Here is a 25133-nt window from a genome sequence, read left to right as displayed (position 1 = left end):
AAAAATTCGAAACATACACGACTTTGAAAAAGAAACGTTTAAAAATGTATCGTCTTTGAAAAAAAATCCAAAACATAACGTCTTTGAAAAACAAAAAACATATAATTTTTTAAATTCCTCGTGTTTGAAAAAAAAACATATTTTTACAATTTCCAAGAGTTTTAGAAAACTATTTAAAAAAAAAAAACAATGAAAAAGAACTTAAAAAATATTCTTTAAAAATCCACGCCATTAAAAAATATAATTTTTTAAATCAAATAAAACACAATTAAAGAATGAAGATAAAAAATATTCTTTAAAAAATACAAGCCTTTTTAAAATCAAATTAAAAATAATCATAAAAATCAACTCAAACAAATAATTTTTAAAAAATCCACGCCTTTGAAAAATATTTTTTTTTAAATCAATTAAAAAATAATTCAAAAATCAATTAAAAAATATTTTATTTTAAAAAATAAAAAAAATATATTTTTAAAAATTAAATCAAAAAATGGTTTTTAAAAAATCCACGTCATTAAAAATATTTTTAACATTAAACCAAAAATATTTAAGAAAATCAAAAATTTTAAAACTTAAATAAAAAAAATGAATTCAAAAAATCAACTTAAAAAATATCATTTTTAAAAACTCAATTTTTTTAACACTTGGAAAAAATTAAATTAAATATTGAACAAAATAATTTTTAAAAACTCGAAAAAATAATTTCCAAAAACTCAGTTTTGAAAAAATATTATTTTAAAACGCATGCTTTCACAAAAATTGTTTTTAAAAACTTAATTTTGGAAAACAATTTTTAAACGCTACCTTTCAAAAAATGGTTTCTGAACAACACAAATTAAAAAAAATGTTTTTTAAAAGTCACTCTTCTGAAACCATTATTTTAAAATATCATTATACCCTCAGCCTTTAGGCTAAAGAGGGTATTTACACTTTGATACGACCAAAAATGTGCCTCATCGAAATAATGGTTTTAGACCCCAAGTATGTTTGTACGATATCCGTTTCAGACAATTTTGAGTAGATCTAGCAATGTCCGTCCGTCTGTCTGTCTGCCTGTCGGTCTGGCTGGCTGGTGCGCACGATAACTCTCGAACGGATCAATCGATTCGGTTCAAATTTTGGGTATCGTAATATTTTTTCCAAACTTAGTTCAAGTACAAAGACGGATTATATCGGTCCACTCATTCCGGTACCTCCCTCACAAAAGTTCGAAATGTTCGGAAAATTTGTGCCTACGATAACTCTTGAAGGGAGTAACCGATTTGGTCCATACTTTGCACATCGTGTAATTTATACCAAACTTAGATGAGGTTCCAATATGGACTCAATCGGTCCACTCCTTCCGGTACCTCCCACCCAAAATTTTGGAAAAGTTCAGTTTAGGACCTGCTCTCGAATCGCCTTGGTTTTTGTTGTAACATCTTGTATTCACTGTCCCCTATACGAAGGTACACGTTTCCTCAGGGGCAAGTCCATACTTACTGAAAAAATAGGCCTTCGTAATATTGTTTCCAAACTTACTTTAAGTTCGTAGATAAGCCATATCGGTCCACTCCTTCAGGTACCTACGCCACAAAAGTTCAAAAATATTCGGAAAAATTGTGGGCACGATAACTCTTGATGGGAGTGACCGATGTGGTCCATACTTTACACATTTTCATAATATCTACCAGATATAGATCAGGTTCGAATATGGACTATATTTGTCCACTCCATCCCGTACCTCCCACACAAAATTTTGGATAAGTTCACTTTAAGACCTGCTATTGAATCACTTTGATTTTTGTTGAAGCGACTTACATTCGCTGCCTCAATTACGATGGTAAAAGTTGTTTCAGGGCAAGTCCATACTTCTTGAGAAAACAGCCCGAAGGAGTGTAAAACCCCCTATGGCACCCCCATGGTCCATTCCTTTAAGTACCTTTTCAGCAAAATTTTTGAACTTTAATCCTAATCAACATTTTGTCGGTTCATACGAGACCAAAATTTTGAAACCCCCTAAATACATAAGTTTATTGTGAAAAAAAGTGTTTCAATTTGCACAGGCTGAGGGTATATCTCTGTCGGCAAAGCCTACTGATACTTTTTTACTTGTTTTTTTTTTAAGTCAAAAGTCAATTAAAAAAATTTATTTTAAAAAATGAAAAAAAAAACATTTTTTAAAATTAATCAAAAAAATTGTTTTTAAAAAAAATATTTTTTAAGCAATTTAATCAAAAAAAAAATTAAGAAAATCAACTCAAAAAAATACTCGCCTTTGAAAAATAATTTAAACCTTAAATAAAAAATGAATTCAAAAAATCAACTTACAAAATATCATTTTTAAAAACTCAATTTTTTTTAACGCTTGGAAAAAAATAAAATTAAATATTGAACAAAATATTTTTAAAAAACCAAAAAACTCGAAAAAATAATTTTAAAAGATCCGTTTAGAAAAAAATATTTTTTTAAAACGCAAGCTTTCGCAAATTTTTTTTTAAAAACTTAATTTTGGAAAAAAGTTTTAAATGCTACCTTTCAAAAAATGGATTCTGAACAAGACAAATTCTTATTATTATTATTTTTGTTTTTGAAAAATTCACTTCTTTAAAAAAATTAATTTTAAAATATGAATTTAAAAAAAAATATTTTTAAAATAAAAAAATATTTAAAAATTAATTAAAAAAAAAATACTCCACTCAAACAATCGAAAATAAAAAAAAAATATTTAAAAAAACACGCTTTCGAAAAAATAAACTTAAAATATCAATTTTGAAAAAAATATTTTTTTAAATATCCCCTCCTTGGTAAAAATAATTGTTAAACATAAAATATTTTATTTATTTATTCTATTATTATTATGTTTGTTTTTTTTTTTTTTTGTTTTGAAAAAATTAATTTTATAATATGACTTTTGAAAAAAATATTTTTTAAAAAATCCATGTCTTTGAAATAACTAACTCTGTGCAACACGAAAATTATTAACCATATTCTGACACCGCAGCGTGATAGAAGACCGAAAAAGAGAAGACACGTGTCTCGCCGTTTTTCCCTATCTCATCAACTTTCGCGGTTATAGGCCTCCAAAGGTTTGAGGCTTTGATGTAAAAAGGGTCATATAGTCAGGACTATATCTTCCAAGCCGTTAGAAAATGTAAATTTATCTCACAGGCAAACTTTAGCTCTTGTCTTAAAAAACAAAAATTGTTAACACATATAATCCATCAAACTTCATCTGTAAGGTCAAAATCGCTAAGGTCAAATTTCTTTTACAATTTTTTCTCGGGTTTTGGTCTACAGCTATCAAACTGATCAAATTTGAAGCAAACAAGCAACTACAAAATGTATCTCAGATCTCAATAAACATCTTTCTAGAACATACGAACTATGTATAGACGATTCTTAAAGGTCAAAATAACAAAACAAATGGGATTTTTATCCTGTTTTCTCTGGTTCTGGTCCACATATACTAAACCTTTCAATATTCAAGAAAACAACCAACTACAATAATGTAGCAAAGGCATCAATAAACAACTTTCTGGAACATGCTAAATGTCTACGAACGGTTCTTTATGGTAAAAATAGCAATAATCTTTTGAAAATATTCAATTTTTATACTTTTTTCTCCGACTCTGGTCCAAAGATACCCAAGCACCCACAAATTAAGGATACAGTTAACTACAAAAATGCTTGTGAAGCATTTCTTAAATCAACTTTGACAAAATATTTTAAAAAACTTTTTAAAAATGATCTTTGGAAAAAACAAATAAACTTCTTATATTCTAATTCCAACCTCTCCCCATAAGCTTCTCCTTTTCCATTTGTCAAGAACCCCTCTATGGAGCTACTCCTAGAAGAACCTTATCCTATCCTATTAAAACCTCTGTCGAGCTTCTATTAGATTCCTCAAACCTCTTGCGAACTTCTCCCACCTTCTTTTATTCGTCTTTAATTTTTTTTTCTCACCTTCAGCTCCAATAAATTTCCATTATCCAATGAAAACTCCATAAAGTATTCAAATGTAAATTATTTGCAAATTTGTTTTTGAGGTCAATGTGTTATTAAAATCTAACGTGTTTTTACGATATTAACAACAGAAGGCCTCCAGCACGAACACCTCCAAAACACCGACCCGCCACAGATAAACGTCAAGGGAAAACATGACTTTTAAACACGCTAAGGTCACTAAGAACCGTTTTATGGCCGCCAAACACCCACCGAAAATGGCCTTTAAAACGTCACTAAAAATTACTGTAGCACTTTATTTCCTACTTACCTATCCAGCACCGAGACCATACACACAATGGCCAGGCAATAGAAGGTGTTGATGTAGAAATTAGCAAAGGACGCATATTCCGTTCTCACCAGACTTGTGGTGCTGGGTGGTGGTGGCGTTGTTGAACTGCTGTAATCTTCTATTGTTGGCGGTTCGGTTGTCGCTCCCGTCGACTCCAGATCCAGTTGTGATGCATAGGATGATGTCTCGCCAGCAAGACTTAATACCTTTGACCATTCCATGGGATGTGTGCTCAGTACAAATAGGAGATGAGCCAATGCTAGACCAGCTAGCAGGCCATGGCAAATATTTGAGAGCAGCAGCCATATTCGTTGAGTCAAGCAGGCCAATTGGATGTTGCTGGTTATTTCTTGGCTATAAAAGGCGGAAAGGGGGGGAAGAAAATAAAATAGAAGATTGAAAAAGATTAGATACGATTGAATTGGAAGAAGGCAAGCAAATTAAAGCATTCAATAAAAATTTATTTCTATTCCAATCAAGAAGAACCCTAATTGGAATAGGCATTGTTAGGCCGTTGTTCTTCTTTACATTTCGTTTACCCCAATGATTACACATGCAAGTAACTTACAGACAGTTGTGTATACATATTATAGTCGAAACTTCAATTTTTTCGAACTAACACTTGCATGTGTAGACGTTCGGAAAAAAATTGAAGTTACTTTCAAAGCACTTACATTGATTACTGACAAGAAAATTTTGTCGGCAGTGAGGTTGTTAGTTGGTGTGGCAATGAATATGTGTGAGTGTATTTGTGTTTTTCGAACTGCCACTTGCATGTGTAAACGGGGGGTACACAGCCAAATCCCTTCTTAAGCTTTCTATTAACTTTCTAAAAATAGTCTCTCCACATTATGTCGACGGCCTTTCTTTGTATAGCAGCAACAAAAACAACAAGGTTACCCACAACTGCCTTTTTTTCTACGAATAACAAGCGTCACGTCTACCCATTAATAAACTTCTCGAGCCTAAAAATAGCTACAAAATTTTATGGAATTTCTTTCGTTCTTTCGAATTGCCAAAAAAAAGAAACGAAACTGCCAAAATCCTTATTATGTTCAGGCACACGCATCGGATACTCCTACTCCCTACAGCCGTGTTTTTTTCACAGGCTTCTTATTTCCAAACAAACGACCTTCACAGGGTATGGAATCTTATGTGCAAGTGTTTGTGTGTGCGGTGTTTGTGTGGGTGTAGTGACGTCCTTTTTCGCTTCGTCACCAATCATTTGGGGATTTTCATTGTGTACAGAAACAACAACAGCAGCAAGTCTTAGGCATATGTTTTTTCTTCTACTTTATCTTCTGTTTGCTGAGAAGAAAATTAAACATTAGCTGATGCCCCTTGTCTATTGCTATGTCTCCAGGGGAAATTAGTTTCAAATCATACTTCGTTGTTTTGGAGAAAAAAATGCAAATTGATTTTAAATTAAAACATAATTTTCACATTTTTATTCTGGGAGGAAAATATATGACCTTATTTCGGGATTGAAAATTATTCATCAGAAATATTAAGCGAATTGTCAAGCTCTATACGAACCTCAAACGAGCCTCTGTTTTTCTATACGAACCTCTAACGAGCTTCTGCTATCCTATACGAACCTCTAACGAACCTCTAATGAGCTTCTGCCATTCTATACGAACCTCTAACGAACCTCTAATGAGCTTCTGCCATTCTATACGAGCTTATGCTATAATATACGAACCTCTAACGAGCTTCTGCTATCCTATACGAATCTCTAACGAGCTTCTGCTATGCTATACGAACCTCTAACGAGCCTCTGCTCTTCTATACGAACCCCTAACGAGTTTCTGCTATCCTAAACGGGCCTCTAACGAGCTTCTGCTATCCTATACGAACCTCTAACGAGCTTCTGCTACTCTATACGAACCTCTAAAGAGCTTCTGATATTCTATACTAACCGCTAACGAGCTTCTGCTATCCTATACAAACCTCTTACGAGTTTCTGCTACCCTATTCGAACCTCTAACGAGCTTTTGCTATCCTATACGAACCTCTAACTAGCTTCTGCTATCGTATACGAACCTCTAACGAGCTTTTGCTATCCTATACGAACCTCTAACTATCGTATACGAACATCTAAAGATCTTCAGCTATCCTATACAAACCTCTTACGAGTTTCTATACGAACCTCTAACGAGTTTCTATACGAACCTCTAACGATCTTCTGCTATCCTATACAAACCTCTTACGAGTTTCTGCTACCCTATTCGAACCTCTAACGAGCTTTTGCTATCCTATACGAACCTCTAACTAGCTTCTGCTATCGTATACGAACATCTAAAGATCTTCAGCTATCCTATCCGAACCTCTAACGAGCTTCTGCTATACAGACCTCTAACGAGCATTTGCTATCCTATACACGAACCTCTAGCGAGCTTCTGATATTCTATACACGAACCTCTTACAAGATTCTGCTATTCTATACGAACCTCTTACAAGATTCTGCTATTCTATACGAACCTCTAACGAGCTTCTGCTATTCTATATACGAACCTCTAACGAGCTTCTGCTATTCTATATACGAACCTCTAACGAGCTTCTGCTATTCTATATACGAACATCTAACGAGCTTCTGCTATTCTGTATACGAACCTCTAACGAGCTTCTGTTATTCTTTCCACGAACCTGTAACGAGCTTATGCTATTCTATACACGAACCTCTAACGAGGTTCTGATATTTTATACACGAACCTATAACGAGCTTCTGCTATTCTATACGAACCTCTAACGAGCTTCTGCTATTCTATACGAACCTCTAACGAGCTTCTGCTATTCTATACGAACCTCTAACGAGCTTCTGCTATTCTATACGAACCTCTAACGAGCTTCTGCTATTCTATACGAACCTCTAACGAGCTTCTGCTATTCTATACGAACCTCTAACGAGCTTCTGCTATTCTATACGAACCTCTAACGAGCTTCTGCTATTCTATATACGAACCTCTAACGAGCTTCTGCTATTCTATATACGAACCTCTAACGAGCTTCTGCTATTCTATATACGAACCTCTAACGAGCTTCTGCTATTCTATATACGAACCTCTAACGAGCTTCTGCTATTCTATATACGAACCTCTAACGAGCTTCTGCTATGCTATACGAACCTCTAACGAGCTTCAGCTATCCTATCCGAACCTCAAACGAGCTGCTGCTATCCTATCCGAACCTCTAACAAGCTGCTGCTATTCTATATACGAACCTCTAACGAGCTTCTGCTATTCTATATACGAACCTCTAACGAGCTTCTGCTATTCTATATACGAACCTCGAACGAGCTTCTGCTATTCTATGGGAGCTTATAACTCGTGGACTCCTATTCCATAGAAGACCTCGTTCGAGGTCTCGTATACCAAAGAAGACCTCATTTTTGGTCTCCTATTGGATAAAAGGCCTCGGTATACTATTCCGAAGAAGACCTGGTTCGAGGTCTCCTATTCCAAAGAAAACCTCGTTCGAGGTTCCTTATTCCACAGAAGACCTCGTCCGAGCTCTCCTATTCCATAGAGGACCTCGTCCTAGGTCCATTCGAGGTTTCCTATTCCGAAGAAGACCTCGTTCGTGGTCTCCTATTCCAACGAAGAGCTCGTTCGAGGTCTCCTATTGCATAAAACACTTCGTTCAAGGTCTCATACTGCATAAAAGACCTCGTTCGAGGTCTCCTATTCCAAAGAAGAGCTTGTTCGAGGTCTCCTATTGCACAAAACACTTCGTTCAAAGTCTCCTATTGCATAAAAGACATGGTTCGAGGTCTCTTATTCCATAGAAGAGCTGGTTCGAGGTCTCCTACACATAGAACATTTCGTTCGAGGTTTCCATTTCCATAGGAGACATCATTCAAGGTCTCCTATTCCAAAGAAGACCTGGTTCGAGGTCTCCTATTTCATAGAAGACCTCGTTCGAGGTCTCATATTTCAAAGAAGACTGGTTCGAGATCTTATATTTTATAGAAGTCTCCTATTCCATAGAAGAGCTAGTTCGAGGTCTCATATTCCAAAGAAGACCTACTTCGAGGTCTACTACTGCATAAAAGACCTCGTTCGAGGTCTCCTATTCCAAAGAGGAGCTCGTTCGAGATATCCTATTGCATAAAACACTTCGTTCGAGGTCTCCTATTGCATAGAAGACCTGGTTCTAGGTCTCCTATTTCATAGAAGACCTCGTTCGAGGTCTCATATTTCAAAGAAGACCTGGTTCGAGGTCTCCTATTTCATAGAAGACCTCGTTCAAGGTCTCATATTCCAAAATCTCATATTCCAGAAAAGACCTCGTTCGAGGTCTTTTATTCAAAGGAGACCTGGTTCGAGGTCTCCTACTGCATAAAAGACCTCGTTCCAGGTCTCCTTCTGCAAAGAAGAGCTCGTTCGAGGTCTTCTTTTGCATAAAACACTTCGTTCGAGGTCTCCTATTGCAGAGAAGACCTGGCTCGAGGTCTCCTATGCATAAAACACTTCGTTCAAGGTCTCCTATTGCATAGAAGACCTGGTTCGAGGTCTCCTATTGCATAGAAGACCTGGTTCGAGGTCTCCTATTTCATAGAAGACCTGGTTCGAGGTCTCCTATTTCATAGAAGACCTCGTTCGAGGTCTCATACTGCATAAAAGACCTCATTCGAGGTCTCCTATTCCAAAGAAGAGCTCGTTCGAGGTCTCCTATTGCATAAAACACTTCGTTCAAAGTCTCCTATTGCATAAAAGACATGGTTCGAGGTCTCCTATTCCATAGAAGAGCTGGTTCGAGGTCTCCTACACATAAAACACTTCGTTCGAGGTCTCCTTTTCCATAGAAGACGTAGTTCGAGGTCTCCTCTTCCAAAGAAGATCCGCTTCGAGGTCTTCTACTGCATAAAATACTTCGTTCGAGATCTCCTATTCCATAGAAGATCTGTTTCGAGGTCTCCTATTTCAAAGAAGTCGTCGTTCTATGTCTCCTATTGCAAAAAACACTTCGTTTGAGGTCTCCTATTCCATAGAATACCTCTTTCGGGGTCTCATATTCCAAAGGAGACCTCGTTCTAGGTCTCCTATTGGATAAAAGGCCACTTTCGAGGTCTACTATTCGGAAGAAGACCTGGTTCGAGGTTTCCTATTCCAAAGAAAACTTCGTTGGATATTCCCTATTTCAAAGAAGACCTCGTTCGATGTCACATATTCCACATAAGACCTCGTCCGAAGTCTCCTATTCCATAGAAGACCTCGTTCGAAGTCTCCTTTGCATAGAAGACTTCATTCGAGGTCTCCTATTCCAAAGAAGACCTGGTTCGAGGTGTCCTATTCCATACAAGAGCTGGTTCAAGGTCTCATATTCTAAAGAAGACCTCGTTCGAGCTCTCCTATCACATAGAACACCGCGTTCGATGTCTCCAATTCCTTAAAAGTCCTCATAAAAGACCTCTCCTATTCTATCAAAGACTAGTTAAGGGGTTTCTTTTTCTATAGAAGAGTTGTTATGAAGTCTCCTTTTCTATAGAAGACCCTTTACGAGGTATCGTACGAGGTTTCCTATTCCAAAGAAGATCTGGTTCGAGGTCTGCTATTCCATAGAAAACTCGTTCAAGGTCTCCTTTTCAATAAAAAAAAACCTCGTTCGAGATTTCATGTTCCAAAGAATACCTCGTTTGAAGTCTGTTACTGAATAGAAGACCACTTTCGAGTTCTCCTATTGCATAGAAGATCCTGTTAGAGGTTTCCTCTTCCCAAGAAGACCTGGCTTGAACTTTCATATTCCATAGGTGACCTCCTTTGAGGTCTCCCATTCCAAAGAAGGAATGGTTCGAGGTTTCCTTTTCCATAGAAGACATCGGTTAAGGTCTCCTATTCCAAAGAAGACCTGGTTCGAGGTCTCCTACTGCATAAAATACCTCGTTCAAGGTTTTCTATGCGGTAGGAAAGAAGAAGACGTGGTTCGGATACCTGTTCGAGGTCTCTTACTGCATAGTAGACCTGGTTCGAAGTCTCCTATTCTATAGAAGACATGGTTCGAGGTCTCCGATTTCATAAAAGGTCAAGTTCGAGGTCTCCAATGAAGACCTCGATCGAGATCTCCTATTTCAAACAAGACCTTGTTCGAAGTCTCCTACTGCATAAAAGACCCCAATCGAGGTCTCCTATTCCAAAGAAGACCTCGTTCGAGGTCTCCTATTGCATAGAAGAACTGGTTCGGGGTTTCCTATTTCAAACAAGGCCTGGTTCGAAGCCTTCTATTGCATACAATATTTCGTTCGAGGTCTCATATTCCAAAGAATAAATTGTTCAAAGTCTCATATTCCATAGAAGGCCTGCTACGTAGTATTCTATTCCATAAAATACCACCTTCGTGGTCTCATGTTCCAAAGAAAACCTCGTTAAAGATCTCCTACTGCAAAAAAAACACCTAGTTCGAGTTCTCCTATTCCATAGAAGACCTGGTTCAAAGCCTTCTATTCCATAAAAGACCTCCTTCGTGCTCTCATGTTCCAAAGAAAACCTCGTTCGAGGTCTCCTACTGCAAAAACACCTCGTTCGAGTTCTCCTATTCCATAGAAGACCTCGTTCAAAGTCTCATATTCCAAAAAGACCTCCTCGTGGTCTCATGTTCCAAAGAAAACTTCGTTCGAGGTCTCCTACTGCAAAAACACCTCGTTCGAGTTCTCCTATTCCATAGAAGACCTCGTTCGAAGTCTCATAGAAGGTTACGTGTGAGGTCCCCATATATCATAAAATATCTAGTAGGAGGTCTCTTATTCCGTAAAAGACCTCATATGAGGTATTCTTTTCCACAGAAGACCTCTTACGAAGTCCCCTATTCCATGGAAACCTCATATGAGGTCTCCCATTCCACGAACGGCCTCGTATGAAGTCGCAAATTCTATCGAAAACCTGTTAAGGGGTATCATATTCTATAATAGACGCCCTATGTAATCTCCTATGCTATAGAATACCTCATATGAGGTCTCCTGTTCTATAAAAGACCTCTTATGATGCCTCCTAAACATAGGAAGCTTCTTGAGAAATCTCCTATCCTACAGAAGACATCTTATGTCATCATATTTTCTAAGCAAAACCTTTTATAAGATCTCCTATAATATAAAACCTCTTATAAGGTCCCCTATTCTACAGAAGACCTCTTATGAAATCTTTATTCTATAGGAAGACTCTTATGAAGTCTCCTTTCCCATAGGAAACTTCTTATGAGGTCTCATGTTATATAGAAGATTTCTCATGAGGTCTCATATTCTGTAGAATACCTCTAATGAGTTGTCCCATTCCATAGAATAGCTCGCATGAGGTCTTCTACTCTATATAATATCCCTTATGAGTTCTCTTCTCCTATAGAAGACCCCTTATGAGGTCTCATATTCTATAGAAGACTTCGTATTTTCGTATTCTATAGAAGACCTCCTATGCTATAGACCACCACTTATGAGGTCTCCTACCTGTAGAAGACCCCATATGAAGTCTACTATTCTATAGAATACCTCTTACGAAGTTTCCTATTCTCTAGAAAACCTGTTATGATGTCCCCTATGCTATAGACGACTTCTTATGAGGCTCCCTATGCAAGAGAAGAGCCCTTATGAGGTCACCTCTTCTATACAATACATCTCATGAAGTCTCCTATCCCATAGAAAACCTCTTATTATAACGTTCATATTCATTGCCATTGTTTCCTGGTTTCCAGGACAGTTGCTGTTATTGTCGTCCTTGATCTGCAATTGTTGTTGATGTTATTCCCAGGCAGCAGCAGTGGTTTGTGCTTGATTATTTTTTTCGAAAATTCCTTACAAATAGTTGTTCCATTCCCCTTTGCAACAAAAAAAATAACGTTTTCCATTCATCTGTGAGTTCTTTTGCTGGCAAACAAAGGCGAAAAAATCTGCTAACATAATTTCAGAGTGCAGCAGTTCCATTTAATAACATTTTAAAAAGGATGAATGTAACCGTATGTGGTTGATGTGATAGAAGAACAAAAAATTGGAACACATTTAACCCCCCGAACACAGACATCCATCCCATCCTGAACATATTGCATTGTGAAAAAAGTTATGGTTATGACAGGTGTTGCAGTTTAATGCAATTTGTGGAGCGGAAGAGGGGATGATTTTTGAAAAGATTTACTGAGATTTTCATGTGTTTTGTTGCATATAATGCATTTGGAGGGGAGAGGATTTAGGGACGGGAAGGTGTAGGGAGTACAACAGGGATTGTTGATAAACTTTCGTTAAAGAAAAATCAGGGGGGTAAATGCTGTTGTAATCGGAATGGATACTTGTGTAAAAGCATTTAAAAGTTATGGTTTTAAGTATCTTGTTGAAGAACAAAGAAGAAGATGAGAAAGACGAACTGTCGAAGGGGTTTAGAAGAAAGGATTAAAGGTAAGCAACGTTTATTGAAGAGTAAAATAGGACATTGTGGAAATATTGAGGGCAAGTTGAACGATTTTTAATTATTCCACCAAACATAAACAAAACATGTGATTCTTAACATTTTACCCCTAAAAGTATGCTTGGATTTTAATATTTTATGGATTCTCTTGAAATTCTCTGTTTTCTTTTCTTTTATAAGAAAATTACGAATTTTCTTGTTTTATTTTTTCTAAGCGTTAAGAATTTCCCTCGAATACCTTTGCCTTTGCCCTTTACTAGGCAAACCAATCGTTTTGAAAAATAATAATAACTTCACAACAGATACTTGAGATATCAAAAGAAATGCAAAGAAAAACCTCCTCAAAAGAAGTATTCTTTACTGAGAAGAGATCACAGAAAAATAATAAGAAGAAATGCGTAAGTTCAACAACAAAACACACACACACCTACGCACACTACAACAATGACACACAACAGCAAATAGCAAACACTGAATGTCATGACATTTAAATAGGAGGAACACTTAAAGGCCAACAACGAAGGAAGCTACAAATTCCAAATGCAAAATAGTGGGAGTTGCAACAATAAACACCCACACTAGTAAGCTGAAGTGTATAGTTATAGTAGAGCAAATAAACATCAGCAACAAAGGGGAGAAGAAACTGAAATTCTAGCAAAGTAGATGTTAAGAAATACCCTACCCTTTTGAGATACTCTCTACTACTAACGAAGTCTTCTAAACCATTCAAAACAAATACCCTAGCTTTTTTTATAACAACTTCCTACTCCCTACACTCCTTCATCTGCCTTTCCTCCACCACATATTTTCCGTCCCAAATCTATTCTCGTTTAATAGTTTCTTAACTCTTGTCCATTGTTAAGAATTATTATTTAAAAATATTCTCTTCCGTTTTTATTTGTTTTTTTCTTCTACAACATGTGTCCAGCATTCTCTCCCCTTTCTCTCCTTCCTTAATACTCACCCATAGTATTCACCATCGAGCAGGCAACGAGTATCACCATAACTACCACTTGGCCGTAGACTATAGCCAGCATTAACACCAACACCACTACCACCACTGCCATCACCACCACCACCACCAGTATCACCACTGGTTTTAGAAAAAAATAAATAAATAAAACACAAAAACAAATATACAAATTAAAACCAAAATTATAAATAAATTGCTATTTACAAAAAAATGCATATTTCTACGCTATTTTTAAATATTTTTCGAAAAAAAGTTATAAACTATTGACGTAGGAAAAAAAAACACGACACCTACCAGATAGAAGATAATACTACTTATATACATATGTATGTATGTACCTTGTACTTATTTAGATGGTGGAAATAAAGATAATAAAATACCTTTAATTTTTCAGGGCGAATGTTCAATAAAGATGGGAAAGACACCTGACAACCTAAACATTCGAGGGAAAAGTTACGTACATAAAGGGTCTTGTGAAGGATAGGAGACCTCATAGGACGTCTACTAAAGGAGGGAACATCTGAAAAGAGGTCTTCTTTGGTACAGCATACTTCATCATAAGTTTCCTGTAGAATATGAGGCCTCTTCATAAAAGTTTTTTTTTTTTTTTTTTTTTTTGAAATATGAGACCACATAAAAAATTCTTTAGAAAAGGTAAAAAGGTTTACTATAGGATGCAAAATCTCATAAAAGTTATTCTATTAGATTGGGATCCTCTATTGGAGATATGAAAATTGGTCTTCTACAGGACAAGAGATCTTATACGACGTCTCCTACAATGTAGGAGACTTCATAAAGGCTATTCTATAGAATAGGAGACCTCTGAAGAGATCTTTTATAGAAAAAATTTCATAACTGGTCCCTCAAAAAATAGGAGATCTCACAAGATGTCCTCTATAAAGTACAAAAAGTCATAGGAGACCCTCTATAAAATAGAGGACCCCCATTGGAGATCTTCTATATGATAGGAGAGCTCATAAGCGGTCTTCTGTATCAAATGAAACCTCACAAGAAATCTTCTAAAGGATACCAGACCTTCTAAGAAGTCCCACATCTCATAAGAGGGATCCCGAAAGAAATCTTCTATAGCATATGAGACAGCATAAGAGGTCTTATACACCATAGGAGACATCATAAGAGGTATATAATATTATAAGCGGTCCCCTATCTCCTAGGAGACTCATAAGAAATCTTCTAAAGGATACCAGACCTTCTAAGAAGTCCCACATCTCATAAGAGGGATCCCGAAAGAAATCTTCTATAGCATATGAGACAGCATAAGAGGTCTTATACATCATAGGAGACCTCATAAGAGGTATATAATATTATAAGCGGTCCTCTATCTCCTAGGAGACTCATAAGAAATCTTCTAAAGGATACCAGATCTTCTAAGAAGTCCCATATATCATAAGAGGGATCTCAAAAGAAATCTTCTATAGCATATGAGACAGCATAAGAGGTCTTATACATCATAGGAGAGCTCATAAGAGGTATTTAATATCATAAACGGTCCTCTATCTCCTAGGAGACCTCATAAGAAATCGTCTATCGAATAGTAGACCTTCTAAAAACACCTAAAGAAGTCTTTTATACATAAGAGACCTCAAAGTGGCCTTCTTATGTCATAGGACCATTATAAAAAGACTTTTATATTATATAGGACCTCATAAGAGGTCATCCATATCATTAGACCTCTAAGAAGTCATCTTTATCATAAGAGATCTCATACGAGGCCTTCTACATCATAGGGACCTCGTAAGAAATCTTCTATAGAATATCACACCTAACAAGGGGCCTTTTAATGAATATAAATACTCATAAGTGGTCCTCAATAGATCCTCTATCCTCTTCACAAGAGGACCTATAGAAAATAGGGGAACTCTAAACATGTAACCTTAACCTATATGATAGGAGATCTCATAAGAGGTCCTCCGCATCATAGGAGACCTCATAAGTGGTCCTCCACATCATTGGGGGCTTCTCACGAGTCTTCTACAACATAGAATACCTCATAAGAGGTCTTATGTAACATAGGAGACGTCGTAAGAGGTATTCTATGACATTGGAGACCCCATAAAACCTCGTAAGAAGACCTCTACATCATAGGAGACGCCATAAGAGTTCTTCAACATCAAAGTTGTTCTCAAAAAAAGTCTCCTCATTAGAGGATAGGAAAGCTTATATTTATATATCGTCACCATAAATGCCCGAAGACATAACCGACATGAAAATCGAAATTCATTTTTTGACGTAATCTGATACATCCCAGCAAAAATACTCATTACAAATTGGCCTACTTTCTCATTATTTTAACACGGGCATGTCATAGGGAGTAAGTATTTATTTTCTGGCCACTAAAAAGTAGATAAATAAGCAGTTACTCCCTGGTTACTTCAAGTCATAACTACTTATTTAAGTACTTATTTATTTACTTTTAAGGGCCAAAAAATAAGTACTTACTCCCTATGACATGCCCGTGTTAAAATAATGATAGGCCAATTTGTAATGAGTATTTTTGCTGGGATAAAGCTAAAATACATGCTCCGGCAAAATTTCAAGCTTCTACGTTCAAAAACAAAGATGCTATTCAAGAAATGGCATTTCGGAAAATGGGATAATATTGCAGGTTTTTTTGTAATGGAGGACCTCAAAACTAAGCATTTCAGTGGTTTTGGTTTCACTACTAATTCCCCTTCGTATATGATCGATAATATCCCATATACCCGCCGTCATTAGATTAATATTCCATAAAACAGTTTTTAATTTTATAACGTTTTTTGCTTCTCCTGTAAGGTTTTGGTTTTGTGGGTTACGTCTTCGGGCATTTATGGTGACGATATGTATTTTATATATGTAGGATAGAAGACCTTACAAGAGATTTTCTGTAGGATACGAGACCTCATAAGAGGTGTTCTATAGAACAGGAGACCCGGTAAGGAGTCTTCTCTAGAATGAGGGACCTGGTAAGAGGCCTTTTATAGAAAAGGACACATCATAGGAGGGCTTCTATAGAACAGGAGAAACTTTCTATAGAATAGCAGGGTAGGATAGGAGACCTTGTGAAAGGAGGAGAGGTCTTCTATTTCATATCGTAGGACTTCTAAATCATAAAGGTCTTCCATAAGATAGGAGACCTAATTAGAAAATAGGAAACCTTATAAAAACAAGTAAAATAGTGTCAGTCGGCTTTGCCGATAGATATATACCCTCAGCCAATGTGAAGCGAAACTTTCACCTCCGGACAGATCGAAGGTATTTAACGTCTCTTCAGAATTTTGTGGCCCTTTTTAGACATTTGAACTTGCCGACAAAAACGTGGATTAGGAACTAACTGCACTAATACACAAATGTTGAACTTTTGTAGGGCAGGTACCCTTAGGGAGGACCGATATTGGCCATTTTAGAAGTTAAACTAAATTTTGATAAAATACTAGGAGATCCAAAGTTTGGACCAAACTGGTTGCCCCATTCAAGTTATATCGTCCTAGCAATTTATTGACAGTTTTTTAATTTTGGGGAGAAGTACCGGAAGTTGTGGACCGGTATTGCCCCAAGAAACTAATTTTGGATATAATATGACGAAGACCAAATGTTGGACCAAATCGGTTAAACAGTTCGACAGTTATCGTGCTCTCCGACCTCCACATATGGTGACATAGGGGTTTTTTTACACCTTTCAGTCTGTTTTTCCAAGGAATATGGACTTGCCCTGGAAAAACTTTTACCGTCGTAATGGAGGTAGTGATTCGAGAGCAGGTCTTAAAGTGAACTTATCCGAAATGTTGTGTGAGAGGTACCAGAAGGAGTAGACAAATATAGTCCATATTCGAACCTGATCTACATCTGGTAGATTTATTAGAATGTGCAAAGTATAGATTACATCGGTCACTCCCTTCAAGAGTTTTTTCGAACATTTTTGAATTTTTGTGGGGGAGGTACCTAAAGGAGTGGACCGATATAGCCCATCTTCGAATTAAAACTATGTTTTGATAAAATATTACGAAGGCCAAATTTTGGACCGAATCGACAGATCCGTTCGAGAGTTATCTTGCGCTCCAACCACTACACAAGGTGTCATAGGGGTTTTTTGCATCTTTCCGGTCATTTTCTCAGGAAGTATGGACTTGCCCCTGACGAAACTTGTACCGTCGTATGGGGGGAAGTGAATGGTGAATGCAAGTTGTTGCAATAAAAATGAAAGCGATTTGAGAGCAGGTCCTAAACTGAACTTATCCGAAATGTTGTGTGAGAGGTACCCGAAGGAGTGGGCCGATTGAGGCCAGGTTGCAACCTCATCTAAGTCTGGTAGACATTTCACGATGTGCAATGTATTGACTAAATCGGTTACTCCCTTCAAGAGTTATCATGCCCACAAAATGTCCGAACATTTTGGAACTTTTGTGGGGGAGCTACCGGAAGGAGTGGACCGATATAGCTCATCTTCGAACTTAAACTAAGTTTGAACAAAAAATTACGAAAGCCAAAATTTGAACCGAATCCGCTCATCCGTTCGAGAGTTATCGTGCGCACCAGCAAGACAGACAGGCAGACGGACGGACATTGCTAAATCAACTCCAAATTGTCTGAAACACATTTCGTCCAAACATACTTGGGGTCTAAAACCATTATTTCGATGAGGCACATTTTGCCCGTATGAAAGTGTATATACCCTTTCTAGCCTAAAGGCTGAGGGTATAAAGATAAGAGAACCCATAAGAGGTCTTCTGTATCAAAATGGACCACACAAGAGTCAATATCATAAGACACCTCGTAATAGCTCTTTTACAGAATTAGAGACCTCGTAAGAGGTCTTCTATAGGATAGGAAACCCTGTAAGATGCCTTCTCTAGAATAGGGGACCTCGTAAGAGATCTTCTATGAAATAGGACTCTTCGTAACATTCGTAACAGGTCCTCTATGGAACAGGAGACCTCGAAAGAGGTATTATATAGTATAAGAGAACACATAAGTGGTCTTCCATAGGATAGGAGAATTATAAGAGGCTTTCTATAGAATGGCAGACCCTATAAGAAGTCTTCTATGGGATAGCAGACAATGGATAGGAGACCACCTAAGAGGTCTTTCATTGGATAAGATACCTCATAAGAAGTATTGTATAGGATAATAAACCTCATAGGAGGGTCTTCCATAGGATAAAAGACTTCATAAGAGATATTCTATGGGATAGAAGAGGACTGCCATAAGACAAGCGACCGTATAAGAGGAATTCTATATTATAGGAGACCTCATATGATGACTTTTATATTATAGGAGACCTCATAATATGAGGACTTCTACACGATCGTAGACCTCATAGAAGTCGTTCATAGGATAAGATACCCAATAAAAGGTATTCTATATGATAGCAAACCTCATAAGAGTTCTTCTGGGTTCTAGGATAAGAGACCTTTAAGATAGGATAGGGACCTGTAGGATATGAGACCTTATAGGAGGTCTTCTATATGATACGAGAATTCACAGAAGGGCTAGGATAGAAGACCTCATAAGAAGTATTCTATAGGATAGGAAACCTCGTAAGAAGTTTTCTACAGTATATGAGACACCGTAAGAGGTATTTTACCTAGTAAGAATTTTTCTGTAGAATAGGTCTTCTACGGAATAGGAGAATCCGTAAGGTCTTCTATGGAATAGGAGACTTCAACAGAGGTCTTCTATTGTATAAAAGAACCCATGAGTGGTCTTTAATAAGATAGGAAGATTCACAAGAGGCTTTCTATAGAATAGCAGACTTCGTAATAGGTATTCTATGGGATAGGAGAATTCATAAGGAGCTTCCCATAGAATAGCAGACTTCTATACCATAAAAGATCTTCCGTAGGATATGAGACATCATTAGAGGTCTTCTTTCGGATAAGAAGTCCGATAAAAAGTGTTCTATAAGATAAGAGAACCCATAAGGATAAGAAAGGATACTTCATAACAGGTCTTATGTAGGACAGGAGACTTCACAAGAGGTCTTCCGTAAGATAGAAGACATTTTGAAAGGTATTATAAGAGATCTTCTATACGATGCGTGATCTCATTAGAGGAAATTTAGACCTCATAGCTGGACTTCTATAGTGTCCGAGGTCCTCTATAAAATACGATAACACATACGAGGTCTTCCATAGAATTGGCGACTTCATGAGATATTTTCTATAGGCTGGGAAACCTCATAAGAGGTCTGATAGACCTCATAAGAAGTTATTTATAGAATGGACATCATTAAAATAGTGGACCACATAAGGGGTCTTGTATAGAATAGTGGACGTAAGATGCCTCCTACAGAATATGTGGTAATCTATAGAATATTCTACACCTCATAGCAGGACTTCCATAGAGTATGTGAGGTCTTATGTAGAGTTGTAGACCTCAAAAGAGGCCTTCTATAGAATACGAGACCTCAAAAGTAACTTCTGAAGAACACGAAACCACTTAAGAGGTATTCCATAGGATAGCATACCTCATATGAGGTCTTGTAGACCTCTTAAGAGGTCTTCTATGGAATGATATACCTCATAGGAAGTTCTTTATAGAATAGTAGACCATCATTAGATGTCTTGTTTAAAATAATGGAACTTATTAGGTGTCCTGTATAGAATACTAGATCTCTTATGGAACTTCTATAGATTAGTAGACCACATAAGAGGACTTCTACAGAATAGCTAAACCAAAGGTGGCCGTCTACACAATATTATAGATTAGCAGTCCTGATAGCAGGTCTTCTATAGAATAGTTGACCTCATTAGAGGTCTTGTGTAGAATGGTGCACCTCATATAATATCTTCTATAGAATAGTATACCTTTTAAGAAGTCTTATCAGGGTTTCTATAGAATAGCAGACTTCAAAGGTGGATTTCTGAGGAAGTCCTCATAAGACGCGTTCTATAGAATAGTTTTTTTTAATAGAAGATATCTTAAGAGTCTACGGGATGTAAAGTTTCTGAGTACTCTTGTTTTGAAGTATTCATTAGAAATTTTGTATGGAATAGAAGAGATCATTAGAAGTTTTCTATGAAAATAGAGATCTTATATAATCTCTCCCTTAGAATAAGAGTCCTTAGAAGAATTTTTGTACGACCTCTTGATTAGAGTAAAAGCCCTTGGAAGAGTTCTTTTACGAGAGCGGAGAACTTAAGTATTTTTAAGTAATGAAAGAGTCATATGAATACTTCATCTAGAGGAGGCCCCGTATAGGGATTAGGAGATTATAGAATAAGAGGAAATTGCTATGTTTTACAATATACAAAAATCGACTATTTTTGACAAATTTTCCCTATGCAATTTTTTATTTAAATTGTACAACTTGTGGTACACGGGAATCCCCACACGTTATATACGGTAGCCTTCAGAACAAAATGTGACATACAACATTGCCCAACAAAAAGTAGACCTCATGGTGTATATTCTCTAGAATAGGATATGTATTTTGTAGTAAAGCTCATAGGGTATCTCACCTCAAAATTGGTATTCAAGTTTATTTGACAAATGTACGATGAAATGAAAAATATCCTACCAAATCCCATCGTTAGTTCTGCAATAGCATCCTCTGCACCATAAAATATCTCACAGAAAATAATGTTCGGAATAAGTGTCCTAGTTGGGGTATACTATGACATCAAGAAACTCATACACTTATAACAGCAGGTTGTTTTACTACACCACTAAATAACTACCAAGTCCGAAGATAGACATAGACCTAAACCTAGGCTCCTAGAAACCATCAGTTACTAGCATTCAAAGACTGAAAGTTAAAATTCCTTATTATATAGCCATTGGGGCTTTTGCATTATCTTCGTCCTAACCTTACAAACCTTTCACAACAGATCTTCCCTTTTCGAAAAAAATATTCCTGTATCCTTTTTCATGTCCTCGGTTTACAAAAATTATAATTTCCAAATCAATATATTGTTCGTTTTTTTAAATATTGACACCTTAACTTATTGTACCACCTACCTTACTTGACCACTCATGCCGCCGGAACGCATAAACGAATGTTTCGCATAGCAGTGGTCAACTGGCCGATAGCCGGACGATGTTTGCATAAACATTTTATCGATGTGTGCGGGCGTATCATCTGTGGGCGAAACAACCGGTGTAAATGGATTGTAAATTTCTTCACCTTCCGCTGGCATAATGTCATCGGATAGCTCTTTGAGTAGCGATGTTAAACCACTGGCTGCATAGAATTTACCTGGAAAGGAGAACAAAAGGAAGAAAAAAACGAAGAAAAAGTTAAAAAACTGGAAATCAAAAGGAAATATAAAAAAGATAAAAATAAATTGAATATGTGGGGAAATATTTTTAACGAAAAAAGGATATTTTTTCAAGGGCATTTGTGGCTATATTTGGTAGTGGTTATGGGAAACGTATGTTGAAGATTTTGTATTTGTAATTCTAAAAATAAAATTCTTACTAATTTAATTTTTGTCTGACATGTAGGTTGTGTAGACAGCAAACAGCCTGTGGTGGTCATACTTGGGTTAAGTGATTTTTAAAGCATACTTGTATGCAAACATAATTAAATACATTCAAAGGATTCAGTCTAGAATTTTAATTACGTTTTAGGCCCTGGGGAGTTGTTTTTAATTGAATAGAGTATTAAGGATATCCAAAAAGGACATACAGGGTAAAGAACTGCCTCCAAAAAGGACAAATAAGCGTGGATTTTTCAAAGAATTTTTTAAAGATTTTTTTTCGGCTTCCAAAGAGGACAATAAGCGTGGATTTTTTAACAAAAAGGACAATAATCGTGGATTTTTTTAAAGAACATTTTCCGCCTCCAAAAAGGACATAAGGAGTGGATTTTTTAAAAAACATTTTTGAGGCTTCAAAAAGGGCAAAATGCTTGGATTTTTTAAACAATTATTTGAGGCTTCAAAAAGGACAATATGCGTGGATTTTTTCAAAAATTCTTTGAGGCTTCAAGAGGGACAATAGGCATGGATTCTTTTAACAATTCAAAAAGGACAATAAGCGTGGACTTTTTAAAGAATTTTTCGGCCTCCAAACAGACATTAAGCGTGGACTTTTTAACGAATTTTTCGGCCTCCAAACAGGACAATAAGCGTGGATTTTTTAACACATTTTTTCGGCCTCCAAAAAGGAAAATAAGCATGGATTTTTTAAAGAATTTTTTCAGGCTCCAAAAAGGAAAATAAGCGTGGATTTTTTAAACAATTCTTTGAGGCTTCAGAAAGGACAATAAACGTGGATTTTTTAAAGATTTGTTTCGGCCTCCAAAAAGGACCATAAACGTGGATTTTTTAAAGAATTTTTTCGGCCTCCAAAAAGGACCATAAACGTGGATTTTTTAAAGATTTGTTTCGGCCTCCAAAAATGACAAAAACGTGAATTTCTTAAAGAATTTTTCGGCCTACAAAAAGGACAATAAGCGTGGATCTTTTAAAGAATTTTTTCGGCCTCCAAAAATGACAATAAGCTTGGATTTTTTAAAGAATTTTTTCGGCCTCCAAAAATGACAAAAACGTGAATTTCTTAAAGAATTTTTCGGCCTACAAAAAGGACAATAAGCGTGGATTTTTTAAAGAATTTTTTCGGCCTCCAAAAAGGACAATAAGCGTGGATTTTTTAAAGAATTTTTTCGGCCTCCAAAAAGGACAACAAACGTGGATTTTTTAAAGAATTTTTTCGGCCTACAAAAAAGGACAATAAGCGTGGATTTTTTAAAGAATTTTTTCGGCCTCCAAAAAGGACAATAAGCGTGGATTTTTTAAAGAATTTTTTCGGCCTCCAAAAAGGACAATAAGCGTGGATTTTTTAAAGAATTTTTTCGGCCTCCAAATAGGACAATAAGCGTGTATTTTTTAAAGAATTTTTTCGGCCTCCAAAAAGGACAATAAGCGTGGATTTTTTAAAGAATTTTTTCGGCCTCCAAAAAGGACAATAAGCGTGGATTTTTTAAAGATTTTTTTAGGCCTCCAAAATGGACAATATGCATGGATTTTTTAAAGAATTTTTTCGGCCTCCAAAAAGAACAATAAGCGTTGATTTTTTAAAGATTTTTTTCGGCCTCCAAAATGCACAATAAGCGTGGATTTTTTAAAGAATTTTTTCGGCCTCCAAAAAGGACAATAAGCGTGGATTTTTTAAAGATTTTTTTCGGCCTCCAAAAAGGACAATAAGCGTGGATTTTTTAAAGATTTTTTTCAACCAATAAGCGTGGATTTTTTAAAGATTTTTTTCGGCCTCCAAAAAGGACAATAAGCGTGGATTTTTTAAAGATTTTTTTCAACCAATAAGCGTGGATTTTTTAAAGATTTTTTTCGGCCTCCAAAAAGGACAATAAGCGTGGATTTTTTAAAGATTTTTTTCAACCAATAAGCGTGGATTTTTTAAAGATTTTTTTCAACCAATAAGCGTGGATTTTTTAAAGATTTTTTTCGACCAATAAGCGTGGATTTTTTAAAGAATTTTTTCGGCCTCCAAAATGCACAATAAGCATGGATTTTTTAAAGAATTTTTTCGGCCTCCAAAATGCACAATAAGCGTGGATTTTTTAAAGAATTTTTTCAGCCTCCAAAATGCACAATAAGCGTGGATTTTTTAAAGAATTTTTTCGGCCTCCAAAATGCACAATAAGCATGGATTTTTTAAAGAATTTTTTCGGCCTCCAAAATGCACAATAAGCGTGGATTTTTTAAAGATTTTTTTCGGCCTCCAAAATGCACAATAAGCGTAGATTTTTTAAAGAATTTTTTCGGCCTCCAAAAAGACAATAAGCGTGGATTTTTTAAAGAATTTTTTCGGCCTCCCAAAAGGACAATAAGCATGGATTTTTTAAAGAATTTTTCGGCCTCCAATAAGGACAATAAACGTAGATTTTTTAAAGAATTTTTTCGGCCTCCAAAGAAGAAAAAATAATTTTTTAATGAGTTTTTAAGCAGGTGGAAACTGTGTCGTATAAGTAATTTTAATTTCTAGTCGTGGTGTATGCTTATAAAAATTGTTTTAATTAGTATTAATCATACGTTTCTTTGTAAACCATTTTTGAACATTGCAAATTCTCATTATTCGTATTATCTTCTATTATTGGAAAATCTAGTAACCTCCATATACCTTTCCTGCTAACTAGTCAAACATCTACCTCTCAACAACAATTGCTAACACATCCTCCTTGGCCTTTTTGCATTCACATTTGCCATGCAATCCAATTCAGTTGTTTTGTCCTCTCTTTTTGTGCATAAATTATGTTCGTTCTATCCATTCGATATAAAAAACTAGTACTGAACACAAATTAAAATGAAACTAAAACTAAAAGCTGAGAGCAATGAAATGATATCAGGGACTTGTTTTTGTTGTCGAATGAGAGAAGGGGAGGAGGGTAATAAAAAATAATTTGCCCTAATTTAAAAAATGCCAAAGTGAATGAAATGGATGATGGTAATGGCTACGGCGACGCAGTCATGCCAGCCAACATCCAACATCATCATCATTCCGGAACAAGAACAACAAAAAACAATAACGGCAAACATGAGACTTT

The 25133-nt window shown here is 36.1% G+C and overlaps 1 protein-coding gene across 4 annotated transcripts in view; it reads right to left on the bottom strand.

Annotated features, from left to right (window-relative positions):
- LOC141401976 (uncharacterized) overlaps nucleotides 1-25133 on the bottom strand; it is a 64773-nt gene that overhangs the window by 15732 nt on the left and 23908 nt on the right. For 3 of the 4 annotated variants that reach the window (XM_073982572.1, XM_073982571.1, XM_073982573.1), the window contains 3 exons: nucleotides 21587-21824; nucleotides 13622-13750; nucleotides 4256-4630 (listed from right to left, as the gene is read on the bottom strand). In XM_073982572.1, the coding sequence (XP_073838673.1) occupies nucleotides 4256-4630; nucleotides 13622-13750; nucleotides 21587-21824 (742 nt within the window). The remainder of the gene's footprint in view (nucleotides 1-4255; nucleotides 4631-13621; nucleotides 13751-21586; nucleotides 21825-25133) is intronic. The other variant, XM_073982574.1, reaches the window with a different exon arrangement.

This window comes from Musca autumnalis, unplaced genomic scaffold (genome assembly GCF_047663935.1).
Source record: "Musca autumnalis isolate F117 unplaced genomic scaffold, ASM4766393v1 scaffold_4, whole genome shotgun sequence".
Taxonomy (NCBI): domain Eukaryota; kingdom Metazoa; phylum Arthropoda; class Insecta; order Diptera; family Muscidae; genus Musca; species Musca autumnalis.
This window is presented reverse-complemented; position numbering and strand designations above follow the sequence as displayed.